General features: G+C 35.2%; 1 protein-coding gene across 1 annotated transcript; it reads right to left on the bottom strand.

The window, feature by feature from the left end:
* Positions 1-345: 345 nt before the first annotated feature.
* PMZ80_010924 (uncharacterized protein) lies at positions 346-5,016 on the bottom strand (the record flags this gene model as incomplete). The annotated part of the gene is made up of 1 exon (XM_064879312.1): positions 346-5,016. One exon carries the CDS (start codon positions 5,014-5,016, stop codon positions 346-348), a length of 4,671 nt encoding a protein of 1,556 aa, XP_064724895.1.
* Between the last annotated feature and the right edge of the window lie 12,463 nt (positions 5,017-17,479).

Below are 17,479 nucleotides of genomic sequence, written 5' to 3'. Positions count from 1 at the left end.
CTTGTCCGCTAGAAATAGTTGCACGCTAGACGCACCCAGACATCGATGGCAGCGCTTGGCGGTACAGGCTTTATTACAAGGCTGCTTTCGGTCAGCTAGTAGGTACTGTATCTACGCTGCGTAGAGAACACGAAACCAGAGTTGTTGTTTGAGCGTGGAGATCAGGCTACTGCCTGTACTGTATGCTGGACAGAATTCCACGACCATGGTAAATCGTCAAGGCAAAGGCAAAAGGAACGAGAGAAGAGCAACTCTGCTGGTATTGCTAGGTCTGAATGTAGCACGCTGATCGGGTCTCTTAATGACAACAAGAGATCGAGGATATCCCCTACCTTCTGAGCAGCCTCAATCGTCGACCCATTCGAAGTCCAGTCCTCCCGACACTACAGCAACTTCGCCATTTCTGGGACACAAGAACGTGCCGTCTGGCGTCACAGATGCGAGCTCCAACCATTCAGAATTCTGCCAATCACGAGGAAGAAAGAAGTGCTTGCGGATGGGACGCGATCGTCCATCTTCTGAGCTGAGATTGATCGTGCACACCCATGCATCATGGTCAATGAAAACGAAGGTCTGTTCGCCATACTGTGGTTGGAACGATGGTCTTCGAGTATTGAAGGTTGTAGGGGCCGATGGGCGGCGTGGCTGATAGGTGCCAACACGATCAGTCGCAATGAAGCCTAAGCCTACGCTGAAGGCTTTCGAAAGCTCGGCAGGTACGGACCGAACAGGAGCATATAACGCTCGTTTGCCACGGTCGATGTGCACCAACTCAATTAGCAGCAAATCTGTACGACGAGCAGCTTGCTTTGTGGTGCACCTTGTCTCGACAAAGATGAACTTAGCCTCACAAGACACGAGCACTTTCTTCGCAGCAACATTGGTCTCGGAAGGGCTAAGCGGATAAGTCTGTGACGGTCGTCGTGTCTTGTTTCCCAGATATGGAGGAGCGTTCGATTCTGTTATTCTGTCGTACTGGCAGGTTATGGTTTCAAGCATGTTGTACCATGGCATGATTCTCAAATGATCGGCGGCGAACCCCAGTAGCAAGCCATTGTCTGTTGGATGATTGATCCATCGATGCTCTTGAGCCTCAGGCAAAATACCAATAATCTCCTTTTCATCGATGTTGTAGATTTTGAGCGCTGTGCTAGTCACTACCAAGAGTAGACTGCCATCAAAGCTGAAGAGCAGTTGTCTGATCGTGTCTGACTCCCCGTATGACAAGAGCGGCTCTTGCTCGATGGTTCGGCTAATGTTATTGGCGTCAATGATGATAGTTCTGACACTGATGTCTCGGCTGAGATAGGCAATAGCAACCACGTTCCTTGCCGAACAGCAAGCGATATGGTCGACGCTGAAATAGATTTTGGAAAGAATAGATATCAGCGTTCCATCATATGTGTAGAGATATGCTTGGCCGACATCGTTGCCTGTCGCGTACATATCGCCGATGCAGTTCGTGGACATGGCGGTTACAGGTTCTGTGTCTTCATGATATAGATCCGACACCAGAGACGGCTGATTACTGCCATCGTGACTACTCTTGCTGTCACTGTTCTTGTCGTCGAACTCCATCAGTCGAAGCAACGCGTTGGGTTGCCAAGTGCTACAGTGCATATCTCGAATATCGTAGACACAGGCTTCATTTCGATCGATAGCCAGATCCTTGATTTCCTTGGGGCGAAATAAGTGGTAGATGGGCACGAAACGCTCGAAGTCCCATATACGCAGGGTTCCATCACCGCTGCTTGTGACAAACAATTTGCCATCCGCACTGCATTTTATGGCCCAGGACTTGATGTCTGACATCTGGTACTCGCCGTCGGTAGGGTGCCACTTGAAGACACAACCATCATTCCATATTCCCAGGAGGTGTCCACTGATAGGACTCCAGCAGAAAGCTTGAGCGTCGGTGTAATTTGAGCGCCAAGGTGACTGCGCGGAAGGTTTTCGGGAATGCCTTCTCTCGCATTGCGCCACGAATTGAGGCATCTTCGCCTTCAAAGACCAGACAGTGGGATGTGCTGCACGGTGACTGATGGCGACATGCGTGCCATCGGGGCTGAATTGAGCATTTCGTAGACCGCCGGTTCGCTGTAAGCGAAGCGCTCCGCGACGACAAGGGCCAACCATTTCCCAGTCAAAACAGGCCGACGACAAAGAGCACTTTCGAACGCAAGCGTCGTCCGATAAAGTAAGAAGCACCTCCTCTTGCTCGTCATCTATCCTGAAGGTCATTGCGATAGCCTTCATGTAACGGGGATTCCTCACGGTGAACAGGTGCCTCGCAGTACGGGTGTCCCATATTTTTGTTTTGTGAAATCCGTACGTAGCCAGACGATCGCCAAGCGCATTGAAGCACATTGCCAGGACTGGCTCTCCGTGGGAGAACGATCGAGCTTCTTCGCAAGTATTGGCATAGAAGAGTCTCACCATGCCATCCGCAGTAAGAATTGCGAAATGTCTTTCCAAGGCAGTAACAATGAGAGGCATGCTTTCACCAGCTATCAGAAACTTAGCCAAGCAGTCGTCCCATGCCTTTGCTGCTGTTTCTCGAATCTTCAGTGACAGAGCGGGAACGTTGGTGGCGAACTGTTGATGGATAGCGGAGCTCTCGGGGCAGAACGCCGGAATCAAATCGTAAATTGCTTTCGGGTGACGCACTATCTGAGCACCAAACTTACCAACAATCCTGATCAGGTCATGAGCCCATGAACGGAGGAGATCCTTGTGCGTGATACGATGAGTAAGAGGACTTCGTTCCTGGTCAGCGTTGTCAACGATTTTGAGGAAGCCTGTCAACGCTTTTGATGCATCAACCATCGTCCTCAAGTTTCCTGAACTGGCCAGGATCAGAATCCAATCCAATACAGCGCGACTTTGGAAAAGACTGACTAGCAAATTGAGAGATTCCTGATCAAGCCATCCATGGCTTGCTGTCAAATGGGCAGCCCAGGAAACTGCAGCATATTGAGCGAAACTCCTGCCTTTCGTAGGAGACGTCTGACGACCAGTCGCTGTTGTGTTGCACAACTTCTGCATGCACTTGCAGAAGAGGATCCGGTGCGCTCCTTGTGGAACAATGGAGTAGTTCAAGTCAGGAGTGGACAGAAGAAAGTCTCGAGCAGATGCGTGCATCATGCTGACATGAGACTTCTTATCGACAACTACAAACTCTCCACAAACCCTATGAACAGTCTGTCGCATGTCGATGATCCGTTTGTGCTCCGGACTCAAGGCATCAACAAGCTCCTCCAGGAGTAGTGGGTATCTGGAACATGATGCCCAGATAAGAATTGTTTGACCAAGCTGTTTGTCATTAGGTCTATGCCTGAAGGTATCAGCGAGTCGCTGGTCCATCCTTAAGTACAGAGGATTGAGCTCTGAGGGTACGGCATTCAGAGCAAGCTCCACGTCGTCTTCAGTAAGACATTCCAATATTTCCTTGACCACGAAGTGGACCCAAAGGAAGTTGCCATCGGCCTTTTTCAGAACCTGTCGCATAGTGTCCCTTCTGAAAGTGTCGTCGCCGAGCATGGAATCCATTTCATCTTCCACATACAGCTCTAAATCACTAGCATTGCTGTCAAGAGCGACCGTTTTGAGGTCGGTCCGTGGACGGACATGGCGAGCCAGACGATCCATGGAGGTTTCGATTTCTGGTAAAGCTCTACTGATAATAAGCAACCGTAGCGGTTGTGAGGCATCAGCGAGCTCAACAAACATCTTCATGACCAATTCCTTGGCCATTGAGATTTCTAACTCGTCGAGACCATCCACCACGATGAACACAGGCTCCTTCAGATGCGCCTTGAGTAGCGTCGAAACGAACAATTTCTTCCAAAGCATTTTGTACCCAGCTTTCGTTATGTTGAAACCATCATCAGCTAGACGGCAGAGCTTGCGCCGGTACTCTGGAACGAGCGAGGCGATTTGTAGCGCTATTGAGAGCATGAAAAGCGTGAGATTGTTTTTGACTTGGTCACCAGATCTAAAATAGTAGTAGGCACATGGCAACTGTTCCTCTTTGATGTGATCAATGATGCGGGACGCGGTGACCGACTTCCCAGACCCTGGCTTCCCATGACACCAGAGCACTCCCATATGGTTTGCATGATCTTCAAACCATGAGGTGAAAGCTTCGTGTCCGAGTATTGACTCACATGTCCCGTCAACGCGCTTTTCAGCAAAGTAATTATGGTCATCCTCCGGCGCCTCGTCAACGCCCAGGAAATTGCACACGCGTGCTTGCTCTTCTTCGGCGTAGTGTGGCACGTTTTGCTGCGCGTCTCTTTTGAACTTGGCGACCAGGTACCGTAAGACGTCACGAACCCTACCATAGTTCGCGTCTTCAATGGACCGAAATTTCGTGATGGTTGCATGGTTGGCGTGTAACGGTATAGATAGTTCGTTGGCATGTCCGATGAGAGCGTTCTCCTTCCGCAGCACGAGCATTTGAGAAGTGCCAACTGGCGTTGGCTGCGTCTCGTAAAAAGAGACTGTATCGACATACAGCATAAGGTCTCGGAACTGCTCGTTGATTTCTTCAAGTGGCTGTACGTGCTTCATCAGGTGGGAGAGCTCATGCGAAGTGGACCAGCCAGGTACACAAGCGGAGAGGACGTCAGTCAACACCTCGGAGAGATGAGCACCGCGGTGCGGTGTCGAAAAAAACACAAAGGCTGACACTGCTTGACCGATGTGCAAGAAGTCCGCGTTTGTGTTGTTCCTGCCTAGCAGGTACGCTTTCTTAGCGACTAAGCCACCAAGTCCATGCGACACGAAAATCAACGGCACGTCCCCCACATTGAGCGGACGATCCTCTTTGCCTGTCTTGAAGCGCAAATTCAAAAGCAGTTCTTTTGCCCAATCAGAAAACTCGAAGATATTAGTCGCATTCGCGGGTGAAGATTGTACGTTGTATCCGAAAGTCGAAATTCTTGTTGCAGCCAACATTTGCTCCACGGGCAACCACTGTTGCGGCCAAAAAGACTCTGGTACCGAATCTTGCATCCATGTTTCTTGACTCCCTCCGCCTATGGTATGAATAAACACAAGGTCCGCGATAGGGTTTCCGTCTGGCTCATGAAGCAAAGTTAGACCCAAGGGATCCAAGCTCCTAATCTTCGATAGGCTCCTGATTCTTCGAAACGCGTCGGCCTGGAGGTGCAATGAACTTGATGCCGTCGCTGGCGATGGTGGTTTATTAAGGTGATATGTTGATATGGAGTTCGGGATGTCGTTCGCATCCCACTGTTGTCCGGCTTCCTGCACTGTTCGCAAAACTCGGCCTGGTGAAGCCGGATGGCACTCGCCGAAGTTGTAGCTTGCAGCTCGTGGTGCACGAGGTTGGGAAGAACCCTATTATGAATGTTAGCACAGTATACCACTATCATGTATAGAGCGTATCGGTGTTTCAGCGACCGATCTGTGGTGATCGCTCCTTCTCTGCGTACCATCTCCAATTCACCAACATGTTCTGCGACCGAGGCGCGCTCGAGGCGGTGTCTTCACGCTCTGCTGTCGGATGTGATTCTCAAAGGACATGAGCACATCTGGGTTTCGCCAACACCATTTGACGGAGACGTCCCACAGGACCATCAACAGCAGCATGAGCACATGCAAGGCTGAAGAGTCCGTGAACATTCATCACAGCTCAGGGACACGTCCACGATGCTTGAATAGACCATGGTAGGTCTGGGCGCAGCAGGCCTGCGGCATGCCTGCCTGAACTTATGCACAGCGCTGCCATGTCAGGCGACGCGATGTGACTTTAAGCAGGATGATTCGCTAGCAAGGTGCAGAGGGAGGGTGGCGAAGTACTTTTGCTGAATCGATGACATGAAGCTTCGAAACGCTGGTTATGTACGAAATAGTACTGCACGAACTGCGATCGTAGCGCTGAGAATGTTGGCTGAAAAACCTATCATGTATTATTTGTGTCTTTCCCAACCATGGAGTCTGTTTGCCGCCGAATCCCCTGCGCATATGGAATTAAACATGCATGATTTTAGCGCTACGCTAAGCGTAGTGGTTTATAACTTTTCTTCTAGCGGTTGGATTTTAGTATAAAGAGTATCTTTATAATCCTTAGGAACGGGAGAGTATACTAATGTATAGAAGTAGTAAGTCATAGTTAATAATATCCTATTATTAGTACTTAGAAATCTAAGAGTAAAACTTAAGAACTACTTTTATCTTAAGTATATATAGCTACGCTAGGTATAAACTTATAGTTCTTAAGCTTTAGGCCTACTTATTTATCTAAGAAGTAATAGTTTATAAGGTTAAATTATTAAGTTTCTCTGTATTTCTAGCCTAATAATAAGTTAAACTTACTATCTTAAGAATATATAACTCTAGTTAATTTTATATATTTCTAAATATATATCTTACTATCTAAGTATATATCCTATTATTATATACTATAAAGAGAGCTTTACAAAAAAAGATATATAATTATATTATTACTTCTAGTTTAATAGCTTAATTTTAAGAAATCTAAGTTTAAGATATAAGTAGCTATTAAATAATAAATCTTTAACTTCTTTAAGCTAATACTACTCTTAAAACTATAATAAACTTAATAAAGAAGACTTTATCTAATAAAAGTACTCTACTAAAGTATATATATACTAAACGAATCTTATTAAGTAAGTACTCTTTTTAAGAAGATATTATACCTAATAAAGAGCTTTTATTATCTTCTAAGCTTATAGTCTATTATATAAGTAATACTAAACTAGGCCTATAGTCTTAATAATTTAAGATAGTTAATTTTGACTTAGAAAAATAAAGCTTACTTAGTTATCTAAGTTAAAGTAAATTATTAGAAATACGGAGGTCTACCTTAGAAAAAGGTTATAGAATCTAGCTAAATATAGCCTAGATTCGCCCGTATTACCCTATAGCCTTCTATTGCGATATACCGCCTTAGTATTCGTGATATTATCCTCTCTCTATAAGACGCGCGTCCCGAGCGTCTACCTCTCTACTCTACGGCGAGCTAAGCAAACGCTAGTCGCAACTACCGCGCTGCCTATAGGACTTAAACTCGTCGCCTTACTATAATAACTTTATCTGCGACTAATAGCGTTATAGCCTAAAATCTATAGGATACTAAAATAGACCTAGTACGTAAAAACGGACTAAGATATCTACGAAGTAGAGTATATAGGTACGGTATAGTATAGAGGTAGTACAAGAGCGTATAAGGTATACGAACGAAGTATACTTTAAGACCCGATTATATAACGATCGTTAAGGGGTTAAACTATTTTACTATCAATTTAACTTTCTACCCTTAATACGGATTAGTAGAGAGTATAAAGATTTATAAATCCGTAGGTTAAGTAAATCTAGACGTAAATCGAATATATAAATAAGCGGGTTATAAATCTATAGTAGAAGGTATACGTAGGCGATATATAGTTAAATCGGTACTAATTTACTTAAGAATCGGTAACAAGGCCTTATTACTTATACGTTATCGTCTATATTACTTAGACCTTATTATTATTATTATTATCGCCCTATTACGTTACGTATAAAGCTTAGTAGTTATACTTATATTGCCTTTATATTTAGATCGCGCCCTTATCTTTCTTAACTTTTTTCTTCCTTTATTAACTATAAGTAAAGTAGGTATTCGCCTCTATTTAAATTAATTATAATATTCTAAATTTACTTTAATATTATTATACTATTCTTATATACTATAACTAGTACTTATACTTCTATTAAAATCGTTTATAACTAAGTAGTAACTTAAAAACTTAAGTAAATAACTTAGGTAAGGCTATATACTAAGTTAGACTATACTTATTTAAAGTATACCTTTTACTATCCTTTAAAAGTATACTAAACTATAGCTATTCTAAGTATACCTTCGCTAACCTTTTAAAGTATACTTTTCGCTAACTATTAAAAACTACTAAAATATAACTACCTAAGGTATACCTTTAGTTAGCCGTTAACCTTTAGTAGCTACGGGTAATATATAATTACTACTAACTAATATCTACTAGTACTACGTTAATACTAATTTTTATTATTTATAATAGCTACTTAACTCTATTATTTAAACTATTACTCTACCCTACTAAATTAATCTTATTTCTAATTAAGTAAACCTAGGATAATTTAACTACGATACTAGCGCTAGGTATAATTAATAAAGGAGTTAATAGCTAATAATTCGTAGCCTATTCAATTACTTCTTAATTCCTTTTAACTTAAAATCGTCTTAATACTAACTAATTGTTACGGCACAAGGCTGAGTACATGCCTAGACTATCATGTGCAGGTGCACGTGCAAGCTTGGCGGACGCAGAGGTTTCACCTGCGCTTCGCATGCTTCTCGTCAGCGCTTCTCTAAGCGCTGAATCGATATCATAGCACATAGCTAGATCAGTGTATATTAGACGTTATTATCTCTCTTAGCCTTATCCGAGCGTACTAGCCACTATGTTATACTGGTCCTGATACTAATACTAATAACTACTAACCCTTAATTCGTAATTAATAATATCTAATTTGAATGTAATTAGTACTATTTACTAAGGTTATATCTCTAAGATATAGGTTAATCGCTATATATCTATAAGAGCTTATTAACGAGTAGGTAGCTTCTATAATATTACCGTTAATAATAAAGCTCTTAGCTATAACTTAAATACGAACGCCTACGGTTTATATTAAAAGTTTAATTAACTTAAATATAAGTCCTTATTAGCTTATATTTAGAACCTAGCTATTATATAACTCGTAACCGATATAGTTAATAATATTTAAGCTTACGATCTACCCTTAAACCTTAATATTTAAAAAGATATTAATATTAATACATATAGTATTTAAGTTAAAGATAATCGCTAATATTTATAGCTCTTACTAGTATAAATAAGGCTACTATTAAGCGAGTTAAGATTATTTAAAAGCTAATTAATACCTTTAATTATTATAAACTATATTAGTTAGGTCGTTTAACGGTTAGATATAAGAGATATAAGAAAGATCTTATAAAAAAGCCTAGTACGTAAAGAATAAGAGACCTATTACGTAACTTTCTAGAAAGGTAATAACTAGTTATATAGATAATTAGTAGAAACGATACTAATTAACTATAAACTAACTAAGACTTTTTATTTAAGACTATAGAAATAAGTATATAGATTATAACTCTTTTTTAGTATAGTTTATAGTTCTATAGTTAACCTAAGTTATACTAGAACTCTACCTATATATAATTTAATCTTATATTAAATACTTACTAGCGTTATATTCTACTTAGCTTACTAAGTAGAACTATAGAGGTTCTACTTATACTATTACTAATTACGTAAAGATACCGGTCTTATAATAGTTAACTCCTTCTCTTTACTTCCTTTAAAGAAGGTTTAACTTAATATTTTTACTTCTACCTTTTAACCCGTCTCTAATATCCTTTTCGCTACCTTTAATAGTAATAGTAGTCGTATTGGTCTTAATTCTATCTCTAAGAATACTATAAACTACCTTATTAACTGCTTTAAGGTATATTATAAGATAGCTAGTACTAATATAACCCTAATTAGTAACCTAAGCGATTATATAACCTAATTTAACGAGATATATTAACGAGTAGTAAGTTATAAGCGATACTAAGTATAAATCTAATTACTAATAAGTAGTAGTATATCGCTAATTTTAAGTTTAATAATAAAGAAGATAGCGAGGATATTATAATTACTTATAAGTCTATTACTACTAATAGTAAGGCCGATACCGAGGCTATTAATAGTAATAGTAGCGATAAAAACACTAACTGGATATAATATAATACGAGTTAAAATTAATATAATAAGTATTAGTTTTAAACTACGTTTAAATTAGTTTATATCTAGTATTTTAGGGTTAATATAGTAAATATTAAATCCGCAAAGAGTTTAGATTAATATATACTATACGATACCGTTTAGTAGTAATATAATAAGGTAGTAAAATTAATTCCTTTTACTATACCGCTAAGCTAAAATAATAATATATAACTCTATTTCGATTTTAATTACTATACGATATAATACCGAGTAGCTATATACTTAAGACGTAATTTATCTTTTTTTAATTTCTAAACTTATATAAGAATAGCCTTAACTTAAAGTATAACTTTTATTAATTTCTAAACTTATATAAGAATAGTCTTAATTTAAAGTATACTCTTTATTAATTTCTAAACTTATATAAGAATAGCCTTAATTTAGAGTATACTAAATAATAAATAGAGTCCTAGTTAATATTAAAATATAATATTTAGCCTCGTTTACCCTAACGCTTTCTAAAAAGAGAGCTAACGATAATAGTACTAGCCTTAGTATTAGTTATTCTTATTATAGCTTTAGAATATATAAAGAAAAGGATAAGAATAAGAGAGAGGAAAAGATAAATAGGTATTATATACCTAATTATAAAGGTATAGTAACGCTAAAGAGAAGAATAATTAATCTTTAAGTTCTAGAAAAGAGGAGAATATAAATAAGAGAGAAGAAGGTAGGAGTAGGTAATAAAGTAATCGTCTTTAAATATTCTACTAACGGTTCTTTACTATTCTACTAACTTAAGAAGGTTAGAATCATTTAACATTAAACGATTCCTTAAAGAGAATATCTAATAAGGTCTTTACTTAAGATATAATAATATAAGTTAAACCTAAAGCGAAGTCACGAAATAAGAGATTAAAAATAGCTTAATTAACGATTATATCTTATATCTTATAAATCGTAATTATAAAAGCTAGTATAAAAGGAAACTATATTTAAGAGTAGGTAACTACTTTACAATAAAACTCTTATTATTTATAAAGAATAAAAACGAAACCGAAGGCGAGTATAGAATCTATATAGTTATTAAAGCGAATAAGAATTACTATAAGAGAAAATACTTACTAATCTAAACCTACTCGCTATATAATATTAATAATAATACTAAGAGAGTCGTTAATAAGCCCGTATTTAGTTTAGGTATTTTTAGTAAGTATAAAACGAGTATTAATAAAGATAAAAATAGTTATATAAAGATTATTAACTTTATTAAAAAGCGGTTTACTAGTCTTTAAATCTTTATAAAAGGTAAATATAAGGTAAATTAACTACTATAGATCTTAAAGTCTATTATAGTTAAAGTTTTAAACTTTAGTCTTTATATTATAAATATAGAGGGCGTTAGCGAACGTAAGTATCTTAGTAAAGATAACGGCTTATATACGTAAGGTAAGGAGCCTTTAGTTATAATAAGTAACTTTATTAGCTTAAAAGTAATTAAGAGCTAGTTTAAACGAGTTAGTTCTTATTTTAGCTTAGTAGTAAATAATATTAAGTTTAATTATAATATTAAATTCGTAGTAAAGGGTATAGCTTAAAAGATTAGTAGGGTTTATAAGGGGGCCTTAGCTAAAGAAAGGTTAAGCTATAACGAGAAATAGCTAAAAAAAGTTACCTACTAGTACGATATTAAGCCCTTTAAAGAGCTCTTAGAACTAACTAAAAAATATTTTATAATACCGCTAATTAATCTATAAAAGTATTTTAAGCCTAATTATAAACTTCTTATTAATAATAAAGTACTAAATATATTAAAAGCGTACTTATATAGCTTAAAGGTTAGTTTAACTAAGCTTATTATATTTAATAGAGAACTATATTAGAAGTTAAAATAGGAAATAAAGCGTACGCCTAATAATACCGTAGGTAGTAACGCTTATAAGAGTCGCTTAAAGAATAGAATCGATTTAACTAGCTACTTTAGTTAGGTTTTAAAGGTATATTAATATAAGTATAATTATAAAAGACTTACTCTTTCTTATCTTACTATTAAAATTAATTAAAAACTAAGGAGAATAGAGTCTAGTAAGGATATTAATATAGTAATTAGTAACGAAGTTATAAAGCTAATATTATTTAACTTTAAGATTATTTAAAGTAAATATTAATCTTATAATAAGATTTATAAAATACTATTTCTTTTACTATTTCTAGTAGTTATTATTAATACTATATTAATTAATATATAAGCTTTAATTATATAGCCGATTAAGATTACGTAAGCTAAGTTAATTAGAATCCTTAACGATCGCGTTATTTTAGTAGAGTAGCTAGCGAGTAAAGTTAGTTTAAGAGGTATTAGTCTCCTACTAATTAATATTACTAGAGTCTTTAAAGTTATTCTTCGGATTAAGGGGTATTTCCTTTGTAAAGTTATCTTTAAATATAGTCTTATAAGTAGCTATCTAGTATTTATATATAGCTTAGAAGTTTAGAAATAGCTCTTAGAAATTATTAAGTTAAAGGAGATTCTATACCTCTTAAAAAGGAATATAGAGTATAAGCTTTATATAAGCGTAGTCTTTCTCTTATATAAGCTTATATTAAGAGTAGTAGCTTAAAAAATAAGTATTAGCTTAAGGTCGTATTTAATAAGTAGATAGTATATCTTAAAAATTAAAAGTATAAAGGAATTAAAGGTAGGTAATATAGTTATATTACTTAGGCTAAAGCTTATACTTTTATAACGAGTTATAGCTATATTTAAGATATACGCTCTTAATATTAGAATCGATATCGATATATAAATAAGTAAGTTACTAGTCTTTAGAGCGGTAGTTAATATTAATAACGGTACGGCTCCTCTCTTATAAAGAAAGATTAAGGAGGAGATAGTATATCTTTTAAGTAGATTAATTACACTTTCTAATAAAGCGGTTTATTATTTTTAAGATAAGGGAGAGTAAGAGCTATAACTATTAAAGTTAAAAAGGAGCGAGGCGATAATCTATTTATAGATTTCGGATTTTAACTTTACTTTTATATAGTACTTATTAATATAATTAAGAATAGCGCGCGATTCTATATATAAAGCGATATCTATATTAGCTATCTACGCTATAGATATAATTCGATTATAGTTATTAAGAATAGAATCGTTATACCTAAATTAAAAGCGTAGAAAGTTAAAACCGATAGGCTTTTTAATAACGGGTCGTTAGCGAGTAGTAAAGGGGTAATAGAAGCGATATTTAACTTCTTTAATAGCTTATTTCTTTCGCTAGTAATAGAGATTAGTATATTTATATTATTAAACGCGATTAATAATACTTAATAGAAGTTAAAGCTTATTAGTTTACTAATTAAGAGTAAAGAAGAGCGATATCTTATTTAAAAGTAACTAGCGGCTAGTCTATAAATTAATGATAGTAATATAGATTCTCTAAAACTAAGTAAATACTTTAATTGCTTTTATATTAATTTCGTTTAGTTTTAAAAACGAGTACCTACTACTTTAGTATATACCGTAGGTATATATAGATTTATAGCTTTACTATTTAGTATAAGACTAGTACTCTTAGATATTAAATTTAAAAAAAAGTATATAGCGTTTAAATAGGTTAAAGCAGCGTTAGTAATAATATATTATAATTAAAGAATTATTACGAACGTTACGATAAGCGATAATAATTTACTTTTAAAGCGTACTTAATCTCTATTGATTATAGTTAAAGAGAAGCTTATAAAGGCTATACTAGTAGTAATCCGCTATAGAGAGGGTTATAAAGAGATAAAGAGACCTAAGATTCTTAATATATACCTTTAGGTTTTAATATTAACTAGCTTAGAATAAACGAGTACTATAAAGGCTACTAGTATACTTAGTAATTAAGTTTAGAAGCGCTTAAGCCTTAAGTATATCGATATTAAAGGCTATATAAAGATTCTTAAAACTATATTTAATACGTTATTTAGAGAATCGCTTTATATACTAATATACTTTACTAGTAACCTAGTTTTATATATATATATTAAATACTATATATTAAAAGTAAGAATAGCGAGTAAACCTCTTATTATTATACTTAAGGAGGTAACGAATATACTTAATATAGAAGATTAACTAAATATAAGAAGTAATAAACTCGGCTTTACTAAGAGAGAATAAAGTAAGAAAGATAAGAAATAGAAGAACTTAAAATTAATTAAACTCCGATAATAGTATTTAGTAAAGTTCTAGAAGTATAAGGTATTACTAATACTAGAGAGCTAGTTTATTTTTTAATACTTTAAGTTTAACTATATTAGTAAGTAAATTAAGAACGATAAAGATATTAATACCTTCGCTAGTATCTTTAACTACCGACTTACTAATAGAAATAAAGATATTCTATATTAAGATTTAATTAATAACGAAGCCGTTTAAGGATAGTAGGCGAAGATATTTCTTACTTATTTATATATCGCAATAGCCGGAATAATAAAAGTAAAGGAAGTAAAGCTACTATTAAATAATAGGCTATTAAACGTAAAAGTTATACTTTAATTAGCGTATAAACTAGGGGTTAGTAGCGTTATTACTAACGAGTTAAAAAAGAATATGCTTAAGGTCTTTTGAAAGAAGAGAGAAGAAGTTATATACTTTACTAACGTCGCGAAGAAAGTTAATAATATACTCTTTATAACGATATTATAAGCTATAAATCTATTAAATCTTAAGAAAAATATATATATAGATAATAAGTATCTCCTTAATCTAGCTAAGGATTAGTAAAAAAGAAAGAAGGCTAGAATTAAGAAAGTTATTAATACTAAATATATACGGCTTTAAAATAAGCCTATATTAATTAATATATAAATACCGATTATAGATATTATTCTTTAGCTTAAGGTAAAACTATCTCTCTTAGTAATAAGTATAGAATTTAAGCTTTTTATCCTTAAGGGCTTTATAAAAGTTATTAATATACTATTAGTTAATATTTATTAAAGTAAAATTAGTAGGCTAGTTCGAGTTTAAAGTATCTAGTAGAGAATTAAAGATATAAAAAGAGCGACTTTAAGTACTAGTACTATACTAAGAGAGACTTTTTTAGCGATAAGTAGCCCTTAACCGTAATTAATAAGATAATAAACTCTTATCTTAAGAGTTACTAGCTTAAGATAATCGCTATAACGAATTAGCTTTGCTATTAGATAGTAAAGTTAAGGTTAGTAGCTCTTTAAATATAAATAAGTTATAATCTAGTAAGGGAAGGGACTCGATAAATAGTATAGTAAATATAGAGAACGACGTTTAATAGTAACTAAGGCTATATCGTAAAGAAGAAAGAAATTAAGAATTAAGTTAAGGGCTAAGAAACGTAATAAAATCCGTATTACTACTTAACTAAATATAGTATATAGAAGGTTTAGTACTAATTTATAGTTAAGCTATAAACCTTAGAGCCGCTTATTAGGTAACTATAATAGAATTAGTACTACTCGTACTTTATAGGAGCGCGGTTAATTAATAAAATAGTAGCGGACTAAGAGGAGCTTATTTAGTTATTTTCTTTCTTAAGGCGTTAGTACTAGCTTAATAGAACTAATAGATAGCGATAGATCGCGTTCTTTAGGCGAGTTAAAACTTATAAAGCAGACGTATATTCCGATAATTAGAATACGTTTTTACGTTAGGCTATAAAGAAAGAGAAGGCTTACTAGATAAGTTTATAGTATAATAGCCGCGAAGAAATATAACTTAAAGTAGAACGAAGAAGAATAAACGGTAATAAGAGTAGAGCTTTTATAAATTAGAATCGATATAGAATACAAAATCATATAATATAAAATTATATAATTTTATATTATATATAACTAATTAAATATACTAACTAATTAAAAGTATAGCTTTCTTAATATAATTTATAATAAGATTCCTACTTCGTAGGATTAAGAACTAACTTAAAACTAAATACAAGAACCGTACCCGTTTTAAGTAGAGGTCGTTATAGGTCTACAATTATACCCTATACTTACTCCGCTATATTTAGCTAGATAATATCAGAAACACGGAGGTCTACCTTAGAAAAAGATTATAGAATCTAGCTAAATATAGCCCGGATTCACTTATATTACCTTATAGCCTTCTATTACGATATACCGCCTTAGTATTCGTAATATAAATATATATTACTTAAACTATTAACTACTATAAATAAACTAAATATATATTATTTAATTTTAACTAAAAGTATAAGATTTACTAGAAACTTATATTAGTAAATCTTTTAGCTAAAGATATATTAAATTTTAAAAACATTAACTAAAAAATTCTCTTTAGCTAAGTAATATTAGTAATATATATTAAGTTTAGTAAAACCTAGGTTCTATAAGAAGATTATACTCTTAAGTTAATACTAAAACTAGTTTTACTACTTAATAATTAAATTTAAGTATATAAGAGTAGATAGTTTAGAAACTAAGAGATTACGTATAAAGTATTTACTTTTAAACTATTATAGCCTTACTAAGCCTTATTATTTCAGAACTCTAACTATATAGACTTAAGATATATATAAAGAGCTTACTATAATAAATATAAATATCTATAGGCCTAATAGTATAGTTCTACTAATTTTTTCTTATAAGCTCTAAGAGCGTATAGCTATACTAATCCTAATAAAGAGATATGTATATATATATATATATATATTAGTAGAATCTCCTTTTCCTTAGCTTTCTAACGATACTACTCCTGTCTATTTACGATTATTATATATAAAGTTAAGGAATACGTATAAAAGCGGAGTTAAAATCATGTATGTCTAATTCCATATGCGCAGGGGATAGAGATGATACGGGAGCTAGTTACGATTAGCGGCGATTCAGGGCGACCGCCGCTAAGCTTGGAGTGGTGTGCCTGTCACTCCATCCTGGCTACAGATGAAGAAGCATCAAAGTCTTTAATCGTTACTATCTCAGATTTCGTCTTCGAGTATTTACTTGATATCAGCCCAGATGAGTCTTGAGCGTTACAAGTTGGACCTGACCTCGTATGGAATTTCTAGCGCCGCGCTCCTACGCACATATTTCTGGAGGGCCGGGATTTGCCTGTCTATTTCTGTCAGAATTACAAGCGCTACGAGTCAGACACAACACGGCTGATCATACCTATATTTCAGCCTTCATATTGGGTGCAAGGACGATATTTGCATTATTTAGTCAGCTACTTCGCTATGAAGACAGTCGGAACAGTGAAAGACGTCCTTCCGGATGTTGGCAACAACTTCAAGCTAGATGAAAATGTCAGGACTGGTATACACATCTGCCTGTCCTTTGTGCTGTCGTAATAAATACGCTCAGCTTTGCCTTCCGGCAGCCAAGTAACAGATTTCATCGTACATGGAACTGCTGCCTGGACGCGCTCTACACGAATCGTTGTCAAGTTGGCTGACGGCAATGAGATGTCCTTTTTCTTGAAAGTCAGCAGGAGCCTTGGTTGATTCACTATAGTAGAGACTAGCCTGCTCTTCTAACAGTGCGTTGTCGTCGGCCGGCGTCTGTCGATGGACCAAGACAATGGCACCACGAGATGAGACTGGCGAATGAATCCAGCCTGCACCTCACGAAGACAATGTGCCATTAGAGGAAACTGTCTCGTCCCCCGAAGAACAAACATACAGCACCTTCACCAA

The sequence above is a fragment of the Knufia obscura genome (genome assembly GCF_036327395.1).
Source record: "Knufia obscura strain CCFEE 5817 isolate CBS 148926 chromosome Unknown scaffold_22, whole genome shotgun sequence".
Taxonomy (NCBI): Eukaryota; Fungi; Ascomycota; class Eurotiomycetes; order Chaetothyriales; family Trichomeriaceae; genus Knufia; species Knufia obscura.
This window is presented reverse-complemented; position numbering and strand designations above follow the sequence as displayed.